At 43.6% G+C, this 27,414-nt stretch overlaps 1 protein-coding gene across 4 annotated transcripts in view; it reads left to right on the top strand.

Annotated features, from left to right (window-relative positions):
- Nucleotides 1-27,414, top strand: part of sncaip (synuclein, alpha interacting protein) — a 145,026-nt gene that overhangs the window by 92,162 nt on the left and 25,450 nt on the right. For all 4 annotated transcript variants that reach the window (XM_078214598.1, XM_078214601.1, XM_078214599.1 and 1 more), the window contains 2 exons: nucleotides 19,299-19,478; nucleotides 23,166-23,279. In XM_078214598.1, the coding sequence (XP_078070724.1) occupies nucleotides 19,299-19,478; nucleotides 23,166-23,279 (294 nt within the window). The remainder of the gene's footprint in view (nucleotides 1-19,298; nucleotides 19,479-23,165; nucleotides 23,280-27,414) is intronic.

Here is a 27,414-nt window from a genome sequence, read left to right as displayed (position 1 = left end):
CGTTCAAAGACTATTTCCTCGGGTGGATGGAGCTATTACAAGGGGGCATAACTATAGGGTTCGTGGTGGGAGATACAGGACGGATATCAGAGGTAGGTTCTTTACGCAGAGAGTGGTTGGGGTGTGGAATGGACTGCCTGCAGTGATAGTGGAGTCAGACACTTTAGAAACATTTAAGCGGTTATTGGATAGGCACATGGAGCACACCAGGATGATAGGGAGTGGGATAGCTTGATCTTGGTTTCAGATAAAGCTCGGCACAACATCGTGGGCCGAAGGGCCTGTTCTGTGCTGTACTGTTCTATGTAAATTGAGTTTGTGTCTTTGTATGCCCTGTTTGTGAACAGAACTCCCACTCACCTGACGAAGGAGCAGCAAGCGCTCTGAAAGCTAGTGGCTTTTGCTACCAAATAAACCTGTGGGACTTTAACCTGGTGTTGTGCGACAGCTATAGCCAACATTCAAAGAAGATGATGAGATGCTTCCTTTATCCCAGTAACAAGAATAGCAGACATCTAGATAAGATCAGGTGTAAATAGCCCTAGCACTAGGAAGGCAACCTTGATGACTAAGAGATCAGTAGAGGCACGCAGATGCTAATTTTTGAGAGTTAAGGAATCTATGATTTCTATGAGAGAATAAGAATTGAGGAAAGAAGCTTGATAGAGACTTTCATAGAAACCCATAGAAACCCTACAGTGCAGAAGGAGGCCATTCGGCCCATCGAGTCTGCACTGACCACAATCCCACCCAGGCCCTACCCCCACATATTTACCCGTTAACCCCTCTAACCTACGCATCTCAGGACTCTAAGGGGCAATTTTTAACCTGGCCAATCAACCTAACCCGCACATCTTTGGACTGTGGGAGGAAACCGGAGCACCCGGAGGAAACCCACGCAAACACGAGGAGAATGTGCAAACTCCACACAGACAGTGACCCAAGCCGGGAATCGAACCGGGGACCCTGGAGCTGTGAAGCAGCAGTGCTAACCACTGTGCTACCGTGCCGGGGTGAAAATAAAACAGACAACAATATTGGTAAACAATGATATAGAATAGCAATGGGAAGCTTTTAAAACAGTGTAACAAAGACAAGGAAACACATATTCCGCTTAAGAAACATGAACAAAGAAAACACAAATGAGACACCATGGAGCGAGATTTTACAGTCTCACTCGTCCCGAAACCGTAAAATCCCGCCCGAGGTCAATGGAACGTTCCATGGTCCACCCCTCGCTCGCTCCGATTCCCGTGGCAGGCGGGACAGTAAAATACCGGCCCATTGGTAGGTTTTCACATTGGGATTGGGGTCTTCAAAGGTGGGATCAAATATTCCTGACACCCACACTGTGAAAGGAACAGCTACCCAATAGCGATGTTTATTGGATTAGCCAATTATTTGGCAGTGCTTGCATTCACCATCAAATTAAGAAAAATAGGTGAGCTCTCGAAGTTGGACCAACAACACGGCCTCCAGCACTGAAGGAGCAGCAGCAGGAGTTGCATGTAAGCGGAAGAGAGAGATGGCACCTTGATCTTGATATGCACTCTCACTGTTTCTTATAAAAATGAAGTAGTGGCCTCAGTCTCTGGACCAGCATTGAGGAAAGGAAACATTGAAACATACGAAACATAGAAAATAGAAGCAGGAGTAGGCCATTTGGCCCTTCAAGCCTGCTCCACTGTTCGTTTTGATCATGGCTTATCATATTCAATATCCTGATCCCACCTCCACCCCCCTCCCCCCACCCCATCATTCCACAGGGTGACCGGCCGCTGAGGGCAGAATGGTATGATGGATGCAGGGAGCCTCAGTGATGCTGGAGTACTGACCCAACCACTGGTCTATTGCCAGCAGGCCACCTCCAAACAACTGCTGGGCTCCAGACACTATAGGAAGCCCACAGCCAGACTGGAAAATTCCAGTTGATTAATGTACTTAACTGATTTTTAAAATTGAGTTAACAAACTATTTGCTGCTTCCATTAAAATGGCTAAGGTCTGGCACTGCACCAGGAAATTCTCCATCTTCCTGCCTCCATTCCTGTCGCTGTATCAGCACCAAAATCCTGCCACCATGGATGAATGAAGATAAGAAGGAAAAATCAAGGGTTAGGAAAGAGCTCTTCAATTGATGGGTCATCCAGACTCAAAACAGTAACTCTGTTCTCTCTCCACAGATGCTGTCAGACCTACTGAGGTTTTCCAGCATTTCCTGTTTTTGTTTCAAATTCAGATTCCAGCATCGGCAGTAATTTGCTTATATATAATTTGTACATGGGCAGCAGGGGAGAGCATGGCAAGAAATAATAGAGAGAAATTAGGAAGAAAATAAACAGGAACTATGAACTTCATTTATGAAGGAACATAAAACAAAATGGTGAGGTATTCTACACACAAAAATAAAGAAAGGAAAGTTTGAATGGGAATAGCACCACTAAAGGACAGCCAGGATAGAATCTCAGGCAGTCGTAGTGAAACAACAGAAATATTGAGTAATTATTTTGCTTCTGTATTTACCAAGGAGATGGAAGATGAAATTAGAAATTATATTACAATTTCAACTGAAGAGGAGAAAAATTAAATTAACAAATCAAACTCAAGGAAGATAAAGCCCCTGATTTGGTTGGATTACATCCATGCCTTTTAAAAGGCACTAGGGAAGAGAAAGAAAAGGCACTATTACACATTTGGTAATTCATTAGAAAAAGGTGCAGTTCCAGAGGGCTGACATTCTACTTATATTTATGAAGAGAAATAGAACATATCCAGGGGATGAAAGACAAGTCAACTTAACGTGAAAAGAAAATGGAATTCCTATTAAAGAAAAAAATATAAACACATATGGAAACCAAAAATATAATAATGAATAGTCAGCACATATTTCAAAAGAGAAAGTCTTGCTTGATCTACCTCATTGACTTTTTGAAGAGGTAACAGATGACAGACAAGCATAATAGAGTAAATGTAGCTTACAAAAGGGTTCTGAACTGTTTCCACGTAATAGCCTAATGAGGAATTGGGACAAGTATCAGAATGGATAGTTTTCTGGCTGAAATACTGATAGGAGAGAGTAGGGGTAAAGAGTAACTGTTCAGAATTGCAGAAGATACCAAAATGTAATACGTCGCTGATCTATATTAAAATTAATTTGTCAATTATATGTCCATTTTGTATGCTCATTAACATTTAATTTGTTGCATTCTTCCTCATTATTGATTATCCTGCCCCTGACAATAATTTGGCATCTTCTGAAAATTTAGAAATTGTGTATCTCTCCAAGTCAAAATTATTAACATAAATTGTGAGCAACAGCAGTCCCAGCACTGATCCATGTGATCCATTCACTTTCCATGTTATGCAGTTCTGAATAGTTACTCTATACCCCTATTCTCTTCTCTCAGTGGATAGCTATCTATTCTATTCTATATTGTCCCATTCTTCATGCTCTGACATTATTCAATAGGCTATTACATGGATCCTTATCAAAGATCTTTGTGTGATTTGTCACACATCCATGCAACTTAGAGGGAATATTGTCAGGACTACTATCTGCCCATTCCTGGTCTTAAGGGGCAAGTGATCAGTCCACGTGTGAAAAGCAGCTTTTCAATTTTTCATATGATAATAAGGCCTTTAGTTTAACAATGGTTTGATTTTTACGTTGTGTAAGCTATGCTTCGATGAAACCCAGCAGCTGAGATGTAGTAAGAACGACTGAATTCATAAGATGCGTGCCTTTACTGCATTGCTTTGAGACAGGAGGAGAATGAGTGCTTCCTTCTGACCCAACAAGCTACTCGTTAGACCCCTTCCCCAAGCCCTACAGTCTGTTGGCTACATTACTTTCTTTGACCAACATCCGATTCTTCCTCTCTCTTCTCAACCACCATCACCTGTACCCCAAACCCTTGAAGAATATAAAGAATGTAGGAAGGAACTTAAGGAAGGAGATAGGAGGGCTAAAATGGGTCATGAAAAGTCCTTGGCAAACAGGATTAAGGAAAATCCTAAGGCATTTTATACATATGTAAAGAGCAAGAGGGTAGCCAGGGAAAGGATAGTGGAGGGAATCTATGCATGGAACCAGAGGAAATGGGCGAAATACTAAATGACTACTTTGCCTCAGTATTCACCAAAGAGAAAGACTTAGTGGATGAGGAGCTATGGTAGAGTGTGTAGATATTCTGGGTCATGTTGATATCAAAAAGGAGGAGGTGATGGCCGTCTTAAAACACATTCAAGTAGATAAGTCCCCGGGGCCTGATGGGATCTACCCCAGAATACTGAGGGAGGCAAGGGCAGAAATTGCTGGGATCTTGACAGAAATCTTTGTATCCTCATTGGCTACAGGTGAAGTTCCAGAGGACTGGAGAATAGCCAATGTTGTTCCGTTGTTTAAGAAGGGCAGCAGGGATAATCCAGGAAATTATAGGCTGGTGAGCTTTACGTCAGTGGTAGGGAAATTATTGGAAAAGATTCTTAGGGACAGGATTTACTCACATTTGGAAACAAATAGACTTATTAGTGATAGACTGCATGGTTTTGTGAAGGGGAGGTTGTGTCTCACTAACATGATCGAGTTTTTCGAGGAAATGATGAAGATGATAGCTGAGGGAAAGCCAGTGGATGTTATATACATGGACTTCAGTAAAACCTTTGACAAGGTACCTCATGGTAGACTGGTACGAAAGGTGAAGTCACATGGGATCAGAAGAGAGCTGGCAAGATGGATACAGAACTGGCTTGGAAATAGATAACCACTCCATCTGACGAAGGAGCAGCACGCTCCGAAAGCTTATGGTATTTGCTACCAAATAAACCTGTTGGACTTTAACCTGGTGTTGTGAGACTTCTTACTTAGAAATAGAAGACAGAGGGTAGCAGTAGAGGGGTGCTTTTCTGAATGGAAGGCTGTGACTAGCGATGTTCCACAGGGATCAGTTCTGGGACCTTTGTTGTTCGTGTTATATATAAATGAACAAAGAACAAAGAAAATTATAGCACAGGAACAGGCCCTTCGGCCCTCCAAGCCTGCACCGACCATGCTGCCTGACTTAACTAAAACCCCCTACGCTTCCGGGGACCATATCCCTCTATTCCCATCTCATTCATGTACTTGTCAAAACGCCCCTTAAAAGTCACTACCATATCCGCTTCCACTACCTCCCCCGGCAACAAGTTCCAGGCACCCACCACCCTCTGTGTAAAACATTTGCCTCGTACATCTCTTTTAAAACTTGCCCCTCGCACCTTAAACCTATGCCCCCTAGTAATTGACTCTTCCACCCTGGGAAAAAGCTTCTGACTATCCATTCTGTCCATGCCTCTCATAATCTTGTAGACTTCCAACAGGTCTCCCCTCAACCTCCGTCGCTCCAGTGAGAACAAACCAAGTTTCTCCAACCTCTCCTCATAGCTAATGCCCTCCATACCAGGCAACATCCTGGTAAATCTTTTCTGTACCCTCTCCAAAGCCTCCACATCCTTCTGGTAGTGTGGTGACCAGAATTGAACACTATTCCAAGTGTGGCCTCACTAAGGTTCGATAAAGCGTCAACATGACTTGCCAATTTTTAAACTCAATACCCCGGCCGATGAAGGCAAGCTTGCTGTATGCCTTCTTGACTACCTTCTCCACCTGCATTGCCACTTTCAGTGACCTGTGTACCTGTACACCCAGATCCCTTTGCCTATCAATACTCCAAAGGGTTCTGCCATTTACTGTATATTTCCTATCTGTATTAGACCTTCCAAAATGCATTACCTCACATTTGTCCGGATTAAACTCCATCTGCCATCTCTCCGCCTAAGTCTCCAACTGATCTATATCCTGTTGTATCCTCTGATGGTCCTCATCGCTATCCGCAAATCCACCAACCTTTGTGTCGTCCGCAAACTTACTAATCAATCCAGTTACATTTTCCTCCAAATCATTTATATATATTACAAACAGCAAAGGTCCCAGCACTGATCCCTGAGGAACACCACTTGTCACAGCCCTCCATTCAGAAACGCACCCTTCCACTGCTACCCTCTGTCTTCTTTGACCGAGCCAGTTTTGTATCCACCTTGCCAGCTCACCTCTGATCCCATGCGACTTCACCTTCTGCACCAGTCTGCTATGAGGGACCTTGTCAAAGGCCTTACGGAAGTCCATGTAGACAACATCCACTGCCCTACCCTCATCAATCATCTACGTCACTTCCTCGAAAAACTTGATCAAGTTCGTGAGACACGACCTCCCTTTCACAAAACCATGTTGCCTCTCACTAATACGTCCACTTATTTCCAAGTGGAAATAAATCCTGTCTCGAAGAATCCTCTCCAATAATTCCCTACCACTGATATAAGGCTCACCAGCCTGCAATTACCTGGATTATTCTTGCTACCCTTCTTAAACAATGGAACGACATTGGCTATTCTCCAATCTTCTGGGATGTCCCCTGTAGCCAGTCTAGGATACAAAGATTTCTCTCAAGGCCCCAGCAATTTCCTCTCTTGCCTCTCTCGGTATTCTGGGGTATATCCCATCAGGTCCTGGGGACTTGTCTACCTTAATGTTTCTCAAGAACCCCAATACCACCTCCTTTTTGATCTCAACATGACTCAAACTATCTGCACATCCTTTCCCAGACTCATCATCCGCCAAGTCCTTCTCTTTGGTGAATACTGACGCAAAGTACCCGTTTCCTCTGGCTCCACACATAGATTCCCTCCCTTGTCCTTGAGTGGGGCAACCCTCTCCGTGGCTACCCTCTTGCTCTTTACATAGGTGTAAAAAGCCTTGGGATTTTCCTTAATCCTGCTGCCAATGCTTTTTCATGACCCCTTTTAGCTCTTCTTACTCCTTGCTTAAGTTTCGTTCTACTTTCCTTGTATTCCACATTTGCTTTGTGTGTTCCCAGCCTCCTAGCTTTGGCAAATGCTTCCTTTTTCTCTTTGACTAGGCTCACAATATCTCTCGTTATCCAAGGTTCCCAAAACTTGCCATACTTATCCTTCATCCTTGCAGGAATATGCCGGTCCTGAATCCCTATCAACTTACACTTGAAAGCCTCCCACATGCCAGATGTTGATTTGCCCTCAAACATCTGCCCCCAATCTACATTCTTCAGTTCCTGCCTAATATTGTTGTAATTAGCCTTCCCCCAATTTAGCACCTTAACTTGAGGACTCCACTTATCTTTACCCATCAGTACCTTAAAGCTTACTGAATTGTGGTCACTGTTCCTGAATTGCTCCCCGACTGAAACATCGACCACCTGGCCGGGCTCATTCCCCAAAACCAGGTCCAGTATAGCCCCTTCCCTAGTTGGACTATCTACATACTGTTTCAGGAAGCCCTCCTGGATGCTGCTTACAAACTCTGCCCCATCCACGCCCCTAGCACTAAGTGAGTCCCAGTCAATATAGGGGAAATTAAAATATCCCACTACAACAACCCTGTTACTTTTACACCTTGCCAAAATCTGCCTACACATCTGTTCCTCAATCTCCCGCTGGCAGTTGGGTGGCCTATAGTAAACCCCCAACATTGTGACTACACTTTTCCTATTCCTGAGCTCTACCCATATTGCCTCGCTGTATGAGCCCTCCGAGGTGTCCTCCCGGAGTACAGCTGTGATATTCTCCTTAACCAGTAGTGCAACTCCCCCGCCCCTTTTGTATCCCCCTCTAACACGCCTGAAACATCAATATCCTGGAATGTTAAGCTGCCAATCCTGTCCTTCCCTTAACCAAGTCTCTGTAATAGCAACAACATCATAGTTTCTAGTACTAATCCAAGCTCTAAGTTCATCTGCCTTTCCTGTTACACTTCTCGCATAGAAACAAATGCACTTCAGTCCACCAGACCCTCTCTGATTTGCAATCCCACCCTGCCTGCTGTTTCTCTGAGTCTTACTGGCCCTACTCTCTCGTTCCCCTTCAGCTAATTCACCTTTGCTTTGGGTCCCACCCCCCTGCCAAACTAGTTTAAATCCTCCCGTGTGACACAAGCAAACCTCCCGGCCAGAATATTTGTGCCCCTCCAGTTTAGATGCAACCCGTCCTTCTTGTACAGGTCCCATCTGCCCCGGAAGAGACCCCAATGGTCCAGATATCTGAAACCCTCCCTCCTACACCAGCTGTTTAGCCACGTGTTGAGCTGCACTATCTGCCTATTCCTAGCCTCACTAGCACGTGGCACAGGGAGAAATCCTGAGATTACAACCCTAGAAGTCCTGCTTTTTAACTTTCTACCTAACTCCCTAAACTGCTGTTGCAGGACCTCATCACTCTTCCTGCCTATGTCGTTAGTACCAATATGTACCACAACCTCTGGCTGTTCACCCTCTCCCTTCAGAATGCTTTCTGTCCGTTCAGAGATATCCTGGACCCTGGCACCAGGGAGGCAACATACCATCCTGGAGTCTTTTTCACATCCACAGAAACGCCTATCTGTACCCCTAACTATCGAATCCCCTATGACTATTGCTCTCGTCCTCTTTGTCCCTCCCTGCTTAACAACAGAGCCAGCCATGGTATCACTGCTTTGGCTGGCAGCTGGTACTCCCTGACAGTCCAACTACCCCAACAGTATCCAAAATGGTACACTTATTGGAGAGAGGGATGACCACAGGGGATTCCTGCACTGACTGCCTGCCCCTTCTGGTGGTCACCCATCTATCTGCCTGCACCTTCGGTGTGACCACGTCTCTAAAGCTCTTATCTATGACATTTTCCGTCTTCATGCTCCTAAGTGCATCCAACCTGCTGCTCCAACCTATCCATGCGTTCTGTAAGGAGCTGCAATTGGGTGCACTGCCTGCAGACATAGTTGTCCGAGACGTTGGAAGCGTCACGGATCTCCCACATCTCACAAGTGCAACACTTAACCCCACTGACCGACATTTCGAGCACCAATGAAATTATTTGAAAAAAATTATAAAACTCTTACCTTCACTTCTCACAGTGGCCTTTTTTTTTGGTTAGGGGAGGAGGGAGGGAGGGAAACACTAATGTAGTGTTTCAGGCTTACCACTCCTTGACACCCAGATCTTCTAAATGTTGCTGGTCCGACTTCTCCCAGAATGCACCAGTGAAGTCCCTCAGCCGCCTCGACCGGATGATTTGGAAGAAAATGTAGTTGGTCTGATTAATAAGTTCGCAGATGACACAAAGGTAGTGGAGTTGTGGATAGTGAGGAGAATTATCCAAAGATACAGCAAGACATAAACTGATTGGAGACTTGGGTGGAGAAATGACAGATGGAGTTTAATCTGGACAAATGTGAGGTAATGCATTTTGGAAGGTCCAATGCATATAGGAATTATACAGTAAATGGTAGAACCCTTAGGAATATTGACAGGCAGAGAGATCTGGGTGTACATGTCCACCAATCACTGAAAGTGGCAATGCAGGTGGATGAAGTAGTCAAGAAGGCATATGGCATGCTTGCCTTCATTGGTCAGGGCATTGAGCATAAAAATTGGCAAGTCATGCTGCAGCTGTACAGAACCTTAGTCAGGCCTCATTTGGAATATTGTACAATTCTGGTCGCCACACTACCAGAAGGGTAGTGGATGCTTTGGAGAGGGTACAGAAGAGGTTTACCAGGATGTTGCCTGGTCTGGAGGGTATTAGCTATGAGGAGAGGTTGGATAAACTCAGTTTGTTCTCACTGGAACGATGGAGGTTGAGGGGCGACCTGATAGAAGTCTTCAAGATTATGAATGGCATGGATAGAGTGAATAATCAGGTGCTCTTTCCTAGGGTAGAAAAGTCAAGTACTAGGGGACATAAGTTTAAGGTGCGTGGGGAAAAGTTTGGAGGAGATGTGCAAGGCAAGTTTTTTACAGAGTGGGTGGTGAATGTCTGGAATGCACTGCTCGAGGAGGCGGTGGGAGCAGGTACGATAACGGCATTTAAGGGGCATCTAGATGAATACATGAATAGGATGGACATGGAAGTGCATACGGGTTTAGTTTAGGCAATATCATGATTGGCGCAGGCTTGGAGGGCCGAAGGGCCTGATCCTGTGCTGTACTGGTCTGTGTACTCAGCGCGTGCACACCACACGTGCCCGAACGCGCACAAGCACGCACATGCACACACCCCAAAGAAGTTCTTCTGAGAAGTGTATGAACAGTGAGGGCCTAAATTTAAAAAGCAGAACCACAAAGGTAATGACCGCTAGATGGTCTACACCAGAACCATGTTGGGACCAGTATGCTGGCTAATCGTTTAACTAGGCTTTACAGCATACAAACATAAGGATGCATGAGCAACCATGACCAGAGCAGGGAGAAATGGCAAAAACTAACAGAGGGAGAGGAGAGTTTGAGTGAAGGGCAATTTGGAAATCAAAGATCAAATTTGAGACAATAGAAAAAATATATTTACATACAGAATTCTTAAGGCGGTACAAGAACATATATGTTCATTGATTATTGAAGGTAGCAGGACAGCAATTAATGAACAGAGAGAGAGAGCAGTTAATGAAGCATACAGTATCCTGGGCGTTATTAATAGGGTAAGAAGTCTCACAACACCAGGTTAAAGTCCAACAGGTTTATTTGGTAGCAAATACCATAAGCTTTCGGAGCGCTGCCCCTTCGTCAGATGGAGTGAAAATCTGTTCTCCAACAGTGCACAGAGACACAACATCAAGTTACAGAATACTAATTAGAATGCAAATCTCTACAGCCAGCCAGGTCTTAAAGGTACAACCTTTAAGACCTGGCTGGCTGTAGAGATTTGCATTCTAATTAGTATTCTGTAACTTGATGTGGTGTCTCTGTGCACTGTTGGAGAACAGATTTTCACTCCATCTGACGAAGGGGCAGCGCTCCGAAAGCTTATGGTATTTGCTACCAAATAAACCTGTTGGACTTTAACCTGGTGTTGTGAGACTTCTTACTGTGCTTACCCCAGTCCAACGCCGGCATCTCCACATCGTTATTAATAGGGACATAGTACAGGAACAAAAAGGTTATTTTGAACTTCTACAAGATACTGGTTAGACCAAGCTGGAGTATTGAGTAGAGTTCTGGACACCACAGTATAAGCAGGATATGAACACATTAGAGAGGCTGCAGAGGAGCTTTATAAAACTTGTTCCAGGGATGAGACATTTCCGTTATGAGGATAGATTGGAAAAGTTGGGACTGTTCTCCTAGGAAGAAGGCTAAATGAAGATTTGATAGATGTTTAAAATCATGAGGAGGCTGGACAGAATAGATATAGAGAAATTATTCCTGCTCATAAAAGGATCGGCGTGGTAGCACAGTGGTTAGCACTGCTGCTTCACAGCTCCAGGGACCTGGGTTTGAATCGCGGCTCAGGTCACTGTCTGTGTGGAGTTTGCACATTCTCCCTGTGTCTGCGTGGGTTTCCTCCGGGTGCTCAGGTTTCCTTCCACAGTCCAAAGATGTGCGGGCTAGGTTGATTGGCCATTCTAAATTGCCCTTCGTGTCCCGGGGTGCATAGGCCAGAGGGATTAGTGGGTAAATATGTGGGGATATGGGGATAGGGTCTGGGTGGGTTTGTGGTTGGTGCAGACTCGATGGGCAGAATGGCCTCTTTCTGCACTGTAGGATTCTATGATTTCTATGATCGAGAACAAGAGGGCACAGATTAAGGTGATTTGCAAAAGTAAGCAAGTGTGATGTGTGAAAAAACAGCGAGTGGTTTGAATCTGGAATGCACTGTCTTGATGTATGGTGGAGGCAGGTTCAATCAAGGCATTCAAGAGGGCATAGATGATTATTTGAATAGAAACATTGTGCAAGGGTATGAAGAAAAGGCAGGAGAATGGTACTAAGTCATAATGCTCATTTGGAGAGTGGGTACAGGCTCAATGGGTCAACTGGTCTCCTGTGCCATAATAATTCTGTGATATCAATGTGGATAAAAACTTGTTGACAAGGGACAGAGAGTTAAACAGAACAGTGCATCCAAGTAAAGATCTATGCATGGAATAGTAGTAAAAAAAAATTGAAGTCAATTCATCTGAATGCTTGCAAAATCCCCAGTAAGGTAAATAATCTTAAGGCACAGATAGATCTAATCACAAAACATGGCTACAAGACGACCAGAGTTGGGAAGTAAATATTCTGGGGTTCACAGCATTTCAAAAATACAGACAGAATGGAAAAGGAAGATGGGTACCCTAATAACAGAGGACAGCATAAGGACATTAGTGAGAAAGGATGTTGACTCAAAATCAAGCATTAGAATCAGTATGGGTGAAGAATAAGAGTAGCAAGGGTCAGAAAATGCTCGTGGAAGTAATGTATAAGCTCCGTAAAAGTAGTTATACTGTTGGGTATAGCATTAAACAAGAAATCATTAGAGCTTGTAACAAAGGCAATGTTAATAGTTGTAGGGAACTTTAATCTTCATATAGACTAGGCCCATAAATAAAATTGGCAAATATGGTTTAGAAGATGAGTTTATAGAATGTTTCTGCGATGATTTCTTGGAGCAATTCATTGCGGAACCAACTATGGATATTTAGATCTGGTATTGTGCAATGAGGTAGGGTTAACTAATGATGTCATAGTAAAACATCCACTGGCAAATAATGACCATACAGTGAAATTCCATGTTAAGTTTCAAAACAAAACTCTCCTTTCATAAACAATAATTTTAAACTTTAAAGCCAATTACATGAGTATGCGGGAAGAACTGGCTAATGTTTTTTGGGTAGACTAAAACTTATAGAGGTAAATGAACAGTGGGTAACATTTAAAGAAACAATTCAAAATGTTCAACAAAAATAACGTTCCATTGAAAAACAAAAACTTGGCGAGGAAGATCCATCTGTTGCTTACTTAGGAAGTTAAAGATAATATTAGATTAAAAGAAGAAGCTTATAATGTTGCAAAGTATGGTAATAAGTCTGAGGATTGGGAGTGTTTTAGAAACCAGCAAACGGTCAACAAATAAACTCAGCAGCTCTGGCAGCATCTATAGAGAGAGAAAGAGAGTTATTGTTTCAAGTCCAATATGATTTCTTCAGAACCAAAATGTTTGCCAAAAGTGATAGAGAGAAAATAGAATACAAGAGTAACAAGGAATATAAAAACAGATTGGAAGAGCTTTTACAACTACATAAAACGGAAGAAAGTAGCTAAAGTAAGCGCTGGGCCCTGAGTTTCTCCTGTCTCTGTTTCTATCATGGATAATATGGAAATGGCAGTCATTGAACAAATATTTTGTTTCTGTCTTCAGAATGGAAGTCTCAAGTTACATACCATAAATAGAGGGTAACCTTAGGGACTAATAATAGTAAGGAAATAAGGTAATTAGTATCAGCAGAGAAAAAGTACTGGAGAAACTAAAGGTACTAAACTCTGACAAATGCATAGAACCTGATGGCCTACATTCCAAGGATGTAAAAGAGACAGTGGATGCACTGGCTATGATTATCCATAATTCTTGAGGCTCTGGAATGGTCCCAGCAGATTGGGAGTTAGCAAATGTGACACTGCTATTCAAGAAAGGAGGGAGAGGGAAATCAGGGAAGAACAAGCCAGTTAGCTTGACATCAATAATCAGAAAAGAGCTGGTATACATTACTGTAGTAAATTGTACTTAGAAAAGCAGACTATGATTAGATTTTACAATAGGAAAATCCTGTTTGTCAAATATAATCAAGTTTTTTGAGGATGTAACTTGTAAGGAAAACCAGTAGATATGGTATACTTGAATGTCCAAAAGACATTTGATAAGGTGCCACACAACAGGTTTAACACAAGATATAGTCATATGGTTTAGCACAAGTAGAAAATTGGTTAACAGACAGGACACAGTGTGGGGAAAAATGGGGCATTTTCAAGTTGGTAGACTGTGACTAGTGGAGCGTTGCAAGGATCCATGCTGGGGCTTCAGCTACTTTAATGATTTAGACAAGGAGACAGACAATAATGTATATTAAGTTTGCTGACGATACAAAGCTGGTTAAGAATGCAAGCTCTAGGAGGACATAGGTGCAAAGTGATATAGACAGGTTAAGTGAGTAGGCATCAAGGTATCAGATGGAGTGTAATATGGATGTGATGTTATTCACTTCAGTCATAAGAATAGAAAAACAGAACATTTTTTAAAAGGCGTAGAACTTGTAATTGTTGATGTTCAGATAGACTTGGGGTGTACACGTACAAGAAACACAAAAAGTGAGCATGCTGACAACAAGCAATTAGGAAAGCAAATGACATGTTAACCTTCATTGCAAGGAGACTTGAGAACAAGAATAAAGAATACAATTGTGTGGGGCTTTGGTGAGACTGCACCTACAATATTATGCAGTTTTAAGCTTCATATTTAAGGAAGAATATATTTGTATTGGAGGCAAAGGTTCATTAGATTGGTCCCGGAATGAGAGAACTGTCCGATGATGAGCGAGTAAATTGTGTCTGTATTCTTTCAAGTTTAGAAGAATGATAGATGGTATCGTTGAAACATTAAAAATTCTGAATGGACTTGACAGGGTAGAAACTGAGAAGATTTTTCCCTTGGCTTGGGAATCTAGAACAAGATGATACAGTTTCAGGATGAGAGGGCCTGTCATTTAGGTTTGAGATGAGAAATTTCTTCACTCAAATGGTGTGAGTAATTGGAAATCTCTATCCTAGAGGGTTATGGATGTCCTATCATTGGATATATTTAATTCAGAGATAGAAAGATTTTTGGTCTCTCAGGGAAGCATGGACTATCGAAAGCGGGTGGAAAAGTTTGAGATCAAACCCACAATCAGCCATGATCATATTGAATGATGGATGAATGGTATGGTCTACTTCTGCTCCTATTTATTCTGTTCTTATGGAGGACTATGATGTTGAGTTAGATGAGGACAGATGGGAGGATGCTGAATAGCCTGTTTCTGTGTTGTATATTATAAATAATTTCATCTTACTTAACATCTGCTCCTTGTTCTTATGCTAAATATTTTTTACTGGTTCATATAGAACTGCATCTGCTGGATCAATTACCATAGGACATACACCTTTCTGAATTTATTAACTGTTGCTTTTAAAAATAATTCCTTTTACAAAGCTCTTGGCACAATGAAACACACATCTCAAGAAGGAGAGCATTTATCTTTAAATGCACTGAATTGAAGTTCTAGATGCAAAGATAAAAGGCATTAATGTGAACATAACTTTCCTTTCAATTCATGGGATACTAATGGCCCAAAGAAATTCATTTTTATTTTAAAAGAAATTAAGTTTGATGAATGTTCTCTATGATGTGTATAAAGTACATTTTATCATGATGCATATTTTAATCAAAATTTGGAGAAATTTCTTTGTACACCGTCGTCCCAATTATTTGAGACCATTCAATATTTCCTGATAGTGTGTATTCACATAGTATAACTTAGCAAAGAACTGCAGAAGTGTGTTGAAAAATAATTCAACAAGTTAAGATAATTTTTAAAAATTAAACCTTGCTATATTAATCAGCAAATTCTCTGTATGCAGTTAAAGTTAAATTACATTGAAAATAGAACACAAAATGACATGCCGGCAGAATTCTTTACGCCCAGACAACTTAGAGTTGCAATTTAAGTATTTGTGATCTTTTGCCAACCAATTTCATCATTTAATACTTCAGCCCCAGTTTGGTGACATTTTGTACAGTATAGAATCTCTCTGAATCATTTATATAGAATAATTATAATAGCATTTTGATGGTAAAGCATTAATTAAAGTCAGATATAGATAGAGGAGAAAATGTTAGCTACAGTTTGAATGCCATAAAAGGCATTACGTATTGTGGCATAACAGATTCAAGACAGGAGAGCAAATGGATTATTATTTGGAAAGTCTGTAGCATATTAAAAAGACGCTCACTAATCTTTCAATCTTCCCTCGTATATCTCCGTTGTTCAAGAAAGGGAGTAAGAATATTCCTAGGAACAACAAGCTAGTCAGTTTATTATCAGTGCTGGGCAGGGAGATTTACCATAATGTTCCAGGGATGAGGGACTTGAGCTAGAAGGTTAGGTTGGAGAAGATACAATTGTTCTTGGAGGAAAGGAGACTGAGGAGAGCTGAATAACTGATGAGGACACAGATTTAAGATGTTGGGCAAGAGATGCAGGGAAGAACTTTTCTCAGCAGCAAGTGGTAATGACCTGGAACCTGCTGCCTATGAGAGTGATGGAAGCAGAGACAAAGAAAATTACAGCAGAAGAACAGGCCCTTCGGCCCTCCAAACCTGTACCGACCATGCTGCCCGACTTAACTAAAACCCCTTACCCTTCCGGGGACCATATCCCTCTATTCCCATCCTATTCATGTATTTGTCAAGACGCCCCTTAAAAGTCACTACCGTATCTGCTTCCACTACCTCCCCCGGCAACGAGTTCCAGGCACCCATTACTCTCTGTGTACAAAATCTGCCTCGTATATCTCCTTTAAATCTTGCCCCTCGCACCTTAAACCTGTGCCCCCTAGTAATTGACTCTTCCACCCTGGGAAAAAGCTTCTGACTATCCACTCTGTCCATGCCTCTCATAATCTTGTAGACTTCTATCAGGTCGCCCCTCAACCTCTGTCGTTCCAATGAGAACAAACCAAGTTTCTCCAACCTCTCCTCATAGCTAATGCCCTCCATACCCGGCAACATACTGGTAAATCTTTTTTGTACCCTCTCCAAAGCCACATCCTTCTGGTAGTGTGGCAACCAGAATTGAACACTATATTCCAAGTGTGGCCTAACTAAGGTTCGATAAAGCGTCAACATGACTTGCCAATTTTTAATTGCCCCAGCCAATGAAGGCAAGCATGCCGTATGCCTTCTTGACTACCTTCTCCATCTGCATTGCCACTTTCAGTGACCTGTGTACCTGTACACCCAGATCTCTTTGTCTATCAATACTCTTAAGGGTTCTGCCATTTACTGTATATTTTCGATCTGTATTAGACCTTCCAAAATGCATTACCTCACATTTGACCGGATTAAACTCCATCTGCCATCTCTCCGCCCAAGTCTCCAACTGATCTATATCTTAGGTTAGGTTGATTGGCCATGCTAAAAATTGCCCTTAGTGTCCTGAGATGCGTAGGTTAGAGGGATTAGTGGGTAAATATGTAGGGATATGGGGGTAGGGCCTGGGTGGGATTGTGATCAGTGCAGACTCGATGGGCCGAATGGCCTCTTTCTGTACTGGAGTGAATCTATGATTCTATGATCTTGCTCTATCCTCTGATGGTCCTCATCGCTATCCGCAAATCCACCAACCTTTGTGTCGTCCGCAAACTTACTAATCAATCCAGTTACATTTTCCTCCAAATCATTTATATATATTACAAATAGCAAACGTCCTAGCACTGATCCCTGAGGAGCGCCACTTGTCACAGCCCTCCATTCAGAAATGCACGCTTCCACTGCTGCCCTCTGTCGTCTTTGACTGAGCCAGTTTTGTATCCACCTTGCCAGCTCAGCTCTGATCCCATGCGACTTCACCTTCTGCACCAGTCTGCCATGAGGGACCTTGTCAAAGGCCTTACTGAAGTCCATGTAGACAACATCCACTGCCCTACCCTCATCAAACATCTTCGTCACTTCCTCGAAAAACTTGATCAAGTTCGTGAGACGTGACCTCCCTTTCACAAAACCATGTTGCCTCTCACTAATACGTCCACTTATTTCCAAGTGGAAATAAATCCTGTCTCGAAGAATCCTCTCCAATAATTCCCCATCAATGATATAAGGCTCACCAACCTGCAATAACCTGGATTATTCTTGCTACCCTTCTTAAACAATGGAACGACATTGGCTATTCTCCAATCCTCTGGGACGTCCCCTGTAGCCAGTGAGGATACAAAGATTTCTCTCAAGGCCCCAGCAATTTCCTCACTTGCCTCTCTCGGTATTCTGGGGTATATCCCATCAGGTCCTGGGGACTTGTCTACCTTAATGTTTCTCAAGAACCCCGATACCTCCTCCTTTTTGATCTCAACATGACTCAACTATCTGCACATCCTTTCCCAGACTCATCATCCGCCAAGTGAATACTGATGCAAAGTACTCATTTAATACTTCACCCATTTCCTCTGGCTCCATGCATAGATTCCCTCTCTTGTCCTTGAGTGGGCCAACCTTCTCCCTGGCTACCCTCTTGCTCTTTATATATGTATAAAAGTCTTGGGATTTTCCATAATCTTGCTGGCCAATGCTTTTTCAATACTTCAAAATTAAATTGGATGGGTACTTGAAGGAAATAAATTTGAGGGCGTCATGAATAAAATGGGGGAATGGGACTGACTGCAATGCTCTACAGACAGCTGGCATGGATTTGATGGGCAGAATTATCTCCTCCTATGCTGGAATAACTCTGACTCTATCATCCAGATTGTTGTCCATTGGTATATATATTGGTATTCGTGGCTAGAGGAATGGAGTTTAAAAACAAGAAGGTTATGTTGCAGCTGTATAAGGTGCTGGTGAGGCCACACTTGAAGTACTGTGTACAGTTTTGGTCTTCTTACTTGAGAAAGGATATACTGGTACTGGAGGGGGTACGGAGGAGATTCACGAGATTGATTCCGGAGTTGAAAGGGTTGGCTTATGAGGAGAGATTGAGTAGACTGGGACTATACTCATTGGAATTCAAAAGAATTAGGTGAGATCTTCTAGAAACATATAAGATTATGAAGGGAATAGATAAGATAGAATCAGGGAAGTTGTTTCCACTGGCAAGTAAAACTAGAACTAGGGGGCATGGCCTCAAAATAAGGGGGAGCAGATTTAAGACTGAGTTGAGGAGGAATTTCTTCACCCAAAGGGCTGTGAATCTGTGGAATTCCCTGCCCCCTGTGAAGCAGTTGAGGCTATCTCATTGAATGTTTTTAAGGCAAAGATAGATAAATTTTTGAACAGTAAAGGAATTAAGGGTTATGGTGAGTGGACGGAGTGGAAAGTGGAGCTGAGTCCATGAAAAAATCAGCCATGATCTTATTGAATGGCGGAGCAGGCTCGAGGGGCCAGATGGCCTACTCCTGCTCCTAGTTCTTATGTTCATATGTATAAAATATGCCAACTTTTAATTGTGCTCTTTGGTACACATTTCAAATAATTTAAAGTTTAATTCGCTCCTAGTCAATCTGAAATAACTAATTTTAAGTAGTTGCCAAATATGTTCTGATGAAACCAAATCAATTTACATGAATTTCTGATCTGACACGCTGGTTAAATGCACAAAAATATGAAGCTGAACTGAAAAGTTGTGAGTAGAAAAAAATTATAAAATCCAACAGGTTTTCATTTGGTTGATCTTTCTGTTCCTTATGTAAAAATTAGCCGCATTTAACTGTTGACAATCTGGAGAAGATTCACGATGAAAACGGAAATAATCTACTGCACATTGCAGCGTCACAAGGACACCTTGAGTGTTTGCAGCATCTGACTACCCTAATGGCAGAGGAATGCTTGACGGAGCGGAATAATGAGAAACTGACCCCATCTTCATTAGCTGTAAAGGTAGGTTGCATGAGAATTAACCAGTGAATGCTGCATGAACAGTACACCTGAGGAATGTTGAATCAGCCATAATCCTATTGAATGGCGGAGCAGGCTTGAGGGGTCGATCAGCCTATTTCTATTCCTATTTCTTATGGTCTTATGGTAAATTTGGGAAATGGAGCAAATCTGTACGACAAAGTATCTTTCTTCCTCACCATTGTATTTTAAAATAAGTTTGGTTTTCTTTCTATTAGGCTGGAGCATATACTCTACCACTGTCAGCACCAAAAGAGCATGATGTTGCAGGTGTATATAGTGAATTTATGGATAAACAGTGGGTAGGGGAATTTCACAGTAACTTCATTGCAATGTTAATATAAACCTTACTTGTGACTAATAAATAAACTTTACTTTAGATACTGATCCCAATTGTGTCTCCTGCCCCTCTCCATCCACTGTTTTTCGAATGCATATCTTTTAATTTTCTCCTTTTTTATCCTCTGATTTTGCTAAATCATTCACCACCTTATATCTGGACCTTTACCATTTGGAACAATTCAACATTTCCCTCTGATTTTTCCCTTTTTCAATGTGAGGAATTACATTTATATTTTCTCATTTTGTTCCTTGCATTGACATTGCTGAGATTATGAGCTCAATGTAATGGAGAATTGTAAGTTTGCCAACTTATCACTCAGTGACCAGTTTGTGTTGATCTTCCATTTGCTGTTACATTACCCTTATTCCTTGATTCAATGCAGTTTTGATAATACAGTACAAGTTAAAGTTAGCGTTTAAGTACTTGAGCTTTTCATGGATCACCTTGAATGTATGGTTGGGCACCTCATTATTGTCACAAAATGAAATGTATCACCTAGAAAAGACAGCTCAACTGATCAATTTGTGGCTCGCATATATTTAAATCAAAGGCCAAATTCTCCCATGCTCCCATGATGAGCTCAATGGTGGGGAGGGGGGAATTGGTTTTACGCCAACATGAATTTCCTGCTGGATCTTCTGCTGGTGGCTGGTGTGAAACTGTTTTGCATCCCACAAAGGCCCAACCCCAACACCCGATCTTCTTCAACACCAGTGGGAAAACATGCCAGTCCAGAACGCTTCTGGAACAACAGAAATCAGGACTTATTGAAGAAAGCCTGGGGCTGCCTCTGGTGATCTGGATGGAGGCAGCCAGTAACCCTGGACCCTGGAACACTATAGCAGTGAGTGGGGGGTGCAGTGGGAGGGAGAGCATCTCAGGTAAATCTTCCAGCTTCAGTGTCATTAAGAAGGTCCGTCTTCCAGCCTCAAGCGTGTTCCTGGATATCCATCTTCTTCCTTTAGGAGACCCAACTCCTTCCTTGAGGAGGCCTAACTTTCCCTTAAAAAGCTCAACTCCTTGCTTCAGGAGGCCCAACTCCTTTCTTCAGCAAGTCCATCTTTTTGAGAGTGGGTCACTGATATTTGGCCTCCTGAGGGGGGAGAGGGGATGAGTGGGGGGTCAGGTGGGATAAACCTCATGCTTGTGTGGTGTGTGGGGGGGAGGATGTCTTTCGTTGCTGATGGGTTGGTGGTGCTTCCTCAATCCTTGGGGTTCAACACGCCAGGGGTCCTTGCTTATGAGGTGGGTGAGTAGCGGGGGCCATTTGAATCGGGCTGCAAGCCCACTAATGACATTTAAATGGGTGTATTCAAATATTTATAGGCTTCCTGCCCACTCTGGCCAGGAACCCGATTGGGACCAGTCGCGCAGCCTGGGAGGGTCGCGCTGCCTTTGGCGACAGGTGCACAACCTGCTTTCCCGCCGAATCCTGATTCTCTGGGCCATCACAAATCACAACCGGGGCTAGCGGGCCTGGAGAAATCCCCCCCCTCCCCCCATTATCTTTACCTGTACTGGCTTCCTCTCAAATACTATGGAGGAAATCACTTTATTATTCTGGGAGGATGCCTGTACTTGTTGCAATGTAAGAAGTCTCACAACACCAAGTTAAAGTCCAACAGGTTTATCTGGCAGCACTAGCTTTCGGAGTCTCAAGCTCCTTCATCAGGTGAGTGAGGACTTGTGTTCACAAACAAGGCATATAAAAACACAAACTCAATTTCCAAGATAATGGTTGGAATGCGAGTCTTTACAGGTAATCAAGTCTTAAAGGTACATACAATGTGAGTGGAGAGAGGGCCAAGCACAGGTTAAAGAGATGTGTATTGTCTCCAGCCAGGACAGTTAGTGAGATTTTGCAAGTTCCGCACACATGAGGACGGCCTCAACCGGGATCTTGGGTTCATGTCACTCTATCTGTAACCCCCACGACTTGCCTGGGCTTGCAAAATCTCACTAACTGTCCTGGCTGGAGACAATACACATCTCTTTAACCTGTGCTTGGCCCTCTCTCCACTCACATTGTCTGTACCTTTGAGACTTGATTACCTGTAAAGACTCGCATTCCAGCCATTATCTTGTAAATTGAATTTGTGTCTTTATATGCCCTTTTTGTGAACACAAGTCCTCACTCACCTGATGAAGGAGCTTGAGACTCCGAAAGCTAGTGCTGCCAAATAAACCTGTTGGACTTTAACCTGGTGTTGTGAGACTTCTTACTGTGCTTACCCCAGTCCAACGCCGGCATCTCCACATCTTATTGCAATGCCAAGGGGAGTCAGAATTCTAGGATTGATTCCTGTTTCCATTTTTAGTGTTGTGGCTTTCTCTGGGCCCAGAAAAGGCCCCCAGTCTGCTGCCAGCAGATTTTGGTCCCACTGAAACTATAAATGGTGTTTTACATGGAATTTGGGATGCCCCTTAGACCCTCCAAAATACTAGAGCTGATAAGTGAGATAGGCAGAGGAAGTGTTCTTCTAACCACCTCTGTGATCCAGAGTACAATTTAATATTAATGTAAGAATTGACAGAAATGTAGATTATACCCTAAAATATAGTATCGGCTGGATTTGTTCCAGAATTTTGCTCATCCATCTATGTAGTTTCTGAATGTTAGGTTTTTCTCCTGACAAGGAATGAGAAAAGATGCGGGAGAATCTTCCTGAGCTGCACTTCCAGTTGTCAGTTTCAGAATGGGTAGAACACAATAGTTTTGGATGAAACTCTCTGAGTCCTTTATTCTCATTGTGCATAGTTCATTGTGTTTTTAACACTGCATTTAATTTGTTAAATGAGTTCATGCCTTAACCACTCTTCCTAGCATCTTGTCAGGTGTTATTCACATTCTTTGTAAAGATGTTACTTCGCAGCTCCCCCAATTACATGCTCCGAACCTATTCGGTCTTATCTTGTTGCCCTTAAGTATTTCAAAGTATTACTTTCTGGTTTACTTTCTGTATCTCATTAAGCATCTTGAATATCTCTGTTCAGTAACCTGACATGTTTCTTTTCAAGGTTTAACATTCTAACTCATCAATTAGTTTCTTGTTTGAAAAATAGCGCAGACTCCAAAAAATGTTCTATCCTAGGAGTGTTTGCTGAAAAAAAACAGGATACGTCCTTCTATTCCTTGATGTTATTTGCCAGTAGACTAATATGAAGCCTCTAAAGCCATCCAGGTGAACCTTGAGCATCAACAAAAGTCTAAAATCAGCTACTGAAGCACATTTGCTGCCACATGTCTTTCAAAAGACAGTAGTTTTGTTTTATAACTACAGAATGCTTCAGGTGTTGAAAATTAACCTTTAATTGTATGATTATAGGAAGGGCAGCTTGAGTGTCTGCGTTGGCTGATGAGCGAGACTGAAGCCATTGCTGAGCTGAGCCCTTCTGATGGTTACCCTGCCCTTATACATTATGCTGCATGCTACGGACAGGTAAGCTAAACCTATACAGGAAATAAAAGGTCATTGTTCATGTTTATGATTGAATACCATTAATTTTACTATTCCATTTTGGGTTATATATACATTTTTCTAACATGAATGGGTAACTATCCAAACTCATATGTTTACTCTTTGCCGTGCTATAGAAAAAGCCATTAATATGCTTATGTCATAAGGAAGCAGTAAGCTTGTAAAATTAACAATGGTGAAACAAAAGCAATTTGACCTTTTGAGCCTAACCCTTTGCATAGACCATAGAAATTTCTACAGTTGTGATTCTTCAGTACTTCACCTCCATAGAGAGGTGAATGGCCACAGGTAAAACCTCCAAGCTAAAACTGAAACCCCTGTTTACCTCATGCCCTGCACAAAGGTGAGGGAACATTATGGCTTGTTTCTGATAGGTGGCAAATATTAACCAATTTTAGCTATCCTATGTGTACCTGCCTGAATAAAGTGGCTTGCTGGGTTCAGTGGGATCAGCTAAATAACTCTAAAATGCAACCTGTGTATCTTTAGTTTTGGAAGTAACACAAAATTTAGTGCCATGCACCCCATACAGGAATACAGCTCAGAATACCATCACAAGTGTGGGGATATATTATGGAGTTTGATAGTATACATAATTAGCAAATATGTTCTTTTAACATGTCATTAATATTTCAACCACAAGTTCTTTCAAGAGTTGATCAGTCTGGTGTTAACTATTTTTTGATGAGAATTTATCTTGGATCCTTATGGATTACAAAGCTAAAGAAATAAATTCAAATGAAATAATCTGCATATGTCCACAGTAGCCAGCTTTGAATATTTTAAAGATTTATATTCGCTGCAAACCTCTGACCTCACCTGCAGCTGGTATTCTCCAGTGCCGCTGCAGTGTATGAAGTTTTGGCTGAATGCCAAATTCTCAATTTTCGGTGACAGGGCAAACATGATCAGAGAATCCTGTCCATTGTGTCCCTTTCTCCTTAACTCCAAATGCAATAATTTTATGTTCTATTAGCACAGTTCTTGCCTTGGTTTGAAGACCAAGAATTATTCTTTCTGAATCCTATTCAATATTATTCCAGAGTAATTTTCAAAATAAATAAATTATAAAACATAGATCATAGAATCTACAGTGCAGAACGAGGCCTTGGGCCCATCGAGTCGGCACCGACCTCAATCCCACCCAGGTCCTATCCCCATCACCCCTCATATTTACCCTACTAATACCTCTGACACTAGGGTTAATTTAGCATGGCCAATCAACCTAGCCCGCACATCTTTGGACTGTGGGAGGAAACTGGAGCAGACATGGGGAGAAAGTGCAAACTCCACACAGACAGTGACCCGAGGACGGAATTGAACCCGGGTCCCTGGCGCTGTAAGGCAGCCATGCTAGCCACTGTGCTGCCCTCTGTGCCACCGTGCCACCCCAAATCATTGTAATTTATAATGAAATGTTCACAAGGTACAGCTGAGTAATTGATTACTTTTGGTGATAATGGGTGGGATTTTCCCAAAATATTTCTAAGTGTTACAATGGTGAGAAAAATGGGGTGAACCATGAAGGTCTCTCAGGCACGCTCCACAGCACAATCTTTCGACACTCAGTGCAATGAAAGAACCTCCATGTGAATCACGCCATCATAGAGGCTCCAGGTGTATGACTCACCCGAAGTAGCTACAGCACGGGGAGCTGCATTTAAATGCTCCCACTGTAGCCACAGTTAATCACGACAGGAAGATGGCAACCCACAGAACAGCCCCACACTTCACAGAGGGAGAACTGGGACGACTGAAGGACCGTAGAGGAGAGGTTTGACAACCCAGCGGTCAGGTTGGCAATGCAGCGTGGGAAGGGGTGGCAGCAGCAGTCAGTACTCGTGCATTGACATGGAGGGTCAATGGGCAGTGCTGCTAGAAAATGTACGACCTCGTTCGGCCAGCAAGGGTGAGTTTCCATCCTGTCCTGGCATCTGACAGTCCCATCTGTCGCACCTGGAATCTCCACGTTGATCCACTCTCTGACACCCCATAACTTTCCAGCATCCAACCCTCTAGAACCATCCTCCAATCCCTCTGGCACCCCACTATCATAACCCTTGCTTGCTGAGACACGGTCCTGATATCCACCCCGCCAATTGCCCCCACCCCCGACAGATACTGAACCATGTGTCTTCTTTTGCAGGAGACGGACCCAATGAGCCTGGGCCATCAGGAGTCTGTGACCCCCCACCCCCACCCCCCCCCCCCCCCTCCCCCCCTCCGGTGGTCACCGCTGAGACCCTCCGTCAACAACTCCAAGGAAGGCACTGACCAGTTCACACAGGCATCACCCGCACTATCCACCAACAGAGATACAGTGACCACGGTGGAACATGTTAGTGGTGAGGCTTCTGGGACACTTTCTGGCGCGCACCACACAGCCGTGATGCAAGTGGAAGTGGGACCATCTGAGGGCTCAGGCAGGTGGAGGTTTGCCAGAGCCGAGGAAACAGCTGGCCTCCAACCAGTTGCCAAACCACTGAGACCAGTTCTCAAAAAACTGCTGGAGATGCAGAGACAGAGCCGAGGATTGCAGGAGGGGGTGTCAGCAACATTCCTGCAAACACCAGGCTGTTTGGAGGAGTCCCACAGCCTACAGACAACAGGAGATGGTGCTGGCATTGATTGGCATCCAGGCCAATACTGCAAGGGTGGTGGCCGCAGTGGAAAGCCTGGGGCAGGAAATGGTAGACATAGGTGGCAGGGTCCAAGGCAAGCTGAGTTGTTGAGGACCCCAGGAGCATGCTGGAGGCACAGAGGTTCATGGCTGTGCGCTTCAAAAGCATAGCCCAGCCACAATGGGCCATTGCTGATGAGCTCCAGAGTTTGACCCAGTCTCTGAGGACTATTACTGAGCGATTCCAGAACTTGGACCAAACTCAATGCTATCGCTGAGGACTTGCACATCATGGTGCAGACGCAGTTAGGCCTCCAGGAATGGCAGCACCAGGTGATGCAGAGGCTTCTGAAGGTCACTCCAGCTGCCCCCTTGCCCCATGAAGTGTCCCAGGGGCCCACGGGCACCCTAAAGGAGGAGCCCATGCGCGGCCTTCCAGCCAGGCGACTCCAGCCATCCTAAGCCCTTTTGAATCCTCCCTTCCTGACAGCAGTGCATCTCACCGGCAGCGGGCTGAAGTTGGATGAGGCCCTCCAGGTCTCAGCCCACCAGGGGACAACTGCTAAGGACATCACAGGCTACGGAGCATGGAACACAGTTGACCACCTCCACCTCTGAAGTGCAGCCTGGGTGATGGTCACCTAGACGTAGTGGTAGGTCATGTAAGATTAAAAAGTTTACCAAGAGGGCATGGTGAAGGCAGTCAGTGTAGTTAGGGATAGGGTAATGTGCACTGTAAACAATCACTATTCAGTGTTCTTGCACCCCACAGCTGTGACTCCTCTGTCTGTGAACCCACAGGGAGTCTCGAACCCCAACTGTACCCAAAGAGGCTCAGAGCATTGTTCAACTCGAGAGGGGCCTTACGGCCCACCAAGTGTGCACCAACGATGCCTACTGCCGGAGTCATGTGGATCCTTGGCCAAGCACCGGTGCCAGATTCCCTGACTACCATGGTACTCCAAGCCCTCATCCGAAAACGTCGTTAGGGTTGCAAGGTCACCAGCCACCATTGCTGACGTGGGACTCCGTGTTCTCTATGGGTAACATTTTGGGGGTGGTTCTTCCAAAAAATTCTAAGTGTCAAATTTGCAGGAAAACTGGAGTAATTCACGTTGTTTTTTTCAGTGGGAGTTCAGAGAAGAATCTCCCACACTCTGTGCAATGCATGAATATTATTAGCTTTCAAGCGGCGGGGCCTATTCACACTGGAGAGGCTGAAACCAGCGGGCCTCTGCGCATGCGCAGCGGCCCCGAAGTGTCATCCTCTCCTTTGTTGGCCACTGAATTGCTGGCCAGCCCATGACCCCCGCAGTGCAGCCCCCCCTCCACCCCGATCACAGCCCCCCGTCCATTCGTGGGCCAGTCCCGAACCCCCCCATCCCTCCGTCCATCCCGGCCTACCTAATCTCCAGCCACCACCCACCCCCCTCAAGCAGTGACGATTTCCCACCCACCCTCGGCCGGCATCCCTTG

Source organism: Mustelus asterias, chromosome 6 (genome assembly GCF_964213995.1).
Source record: "Mustelus asterias chromosome 6, sMusAst1.hap1.1, whole genome shotgun sequence".
NCBI lineage: Eukaryota > Metazoa > Chordata > Chondrichthyes > Carcharhiniformes > Triakidae > Mustelus > Mustelus asterias.
This window is presented reverse-complemented; position numbering and strand designations above follow the sequence as displayed.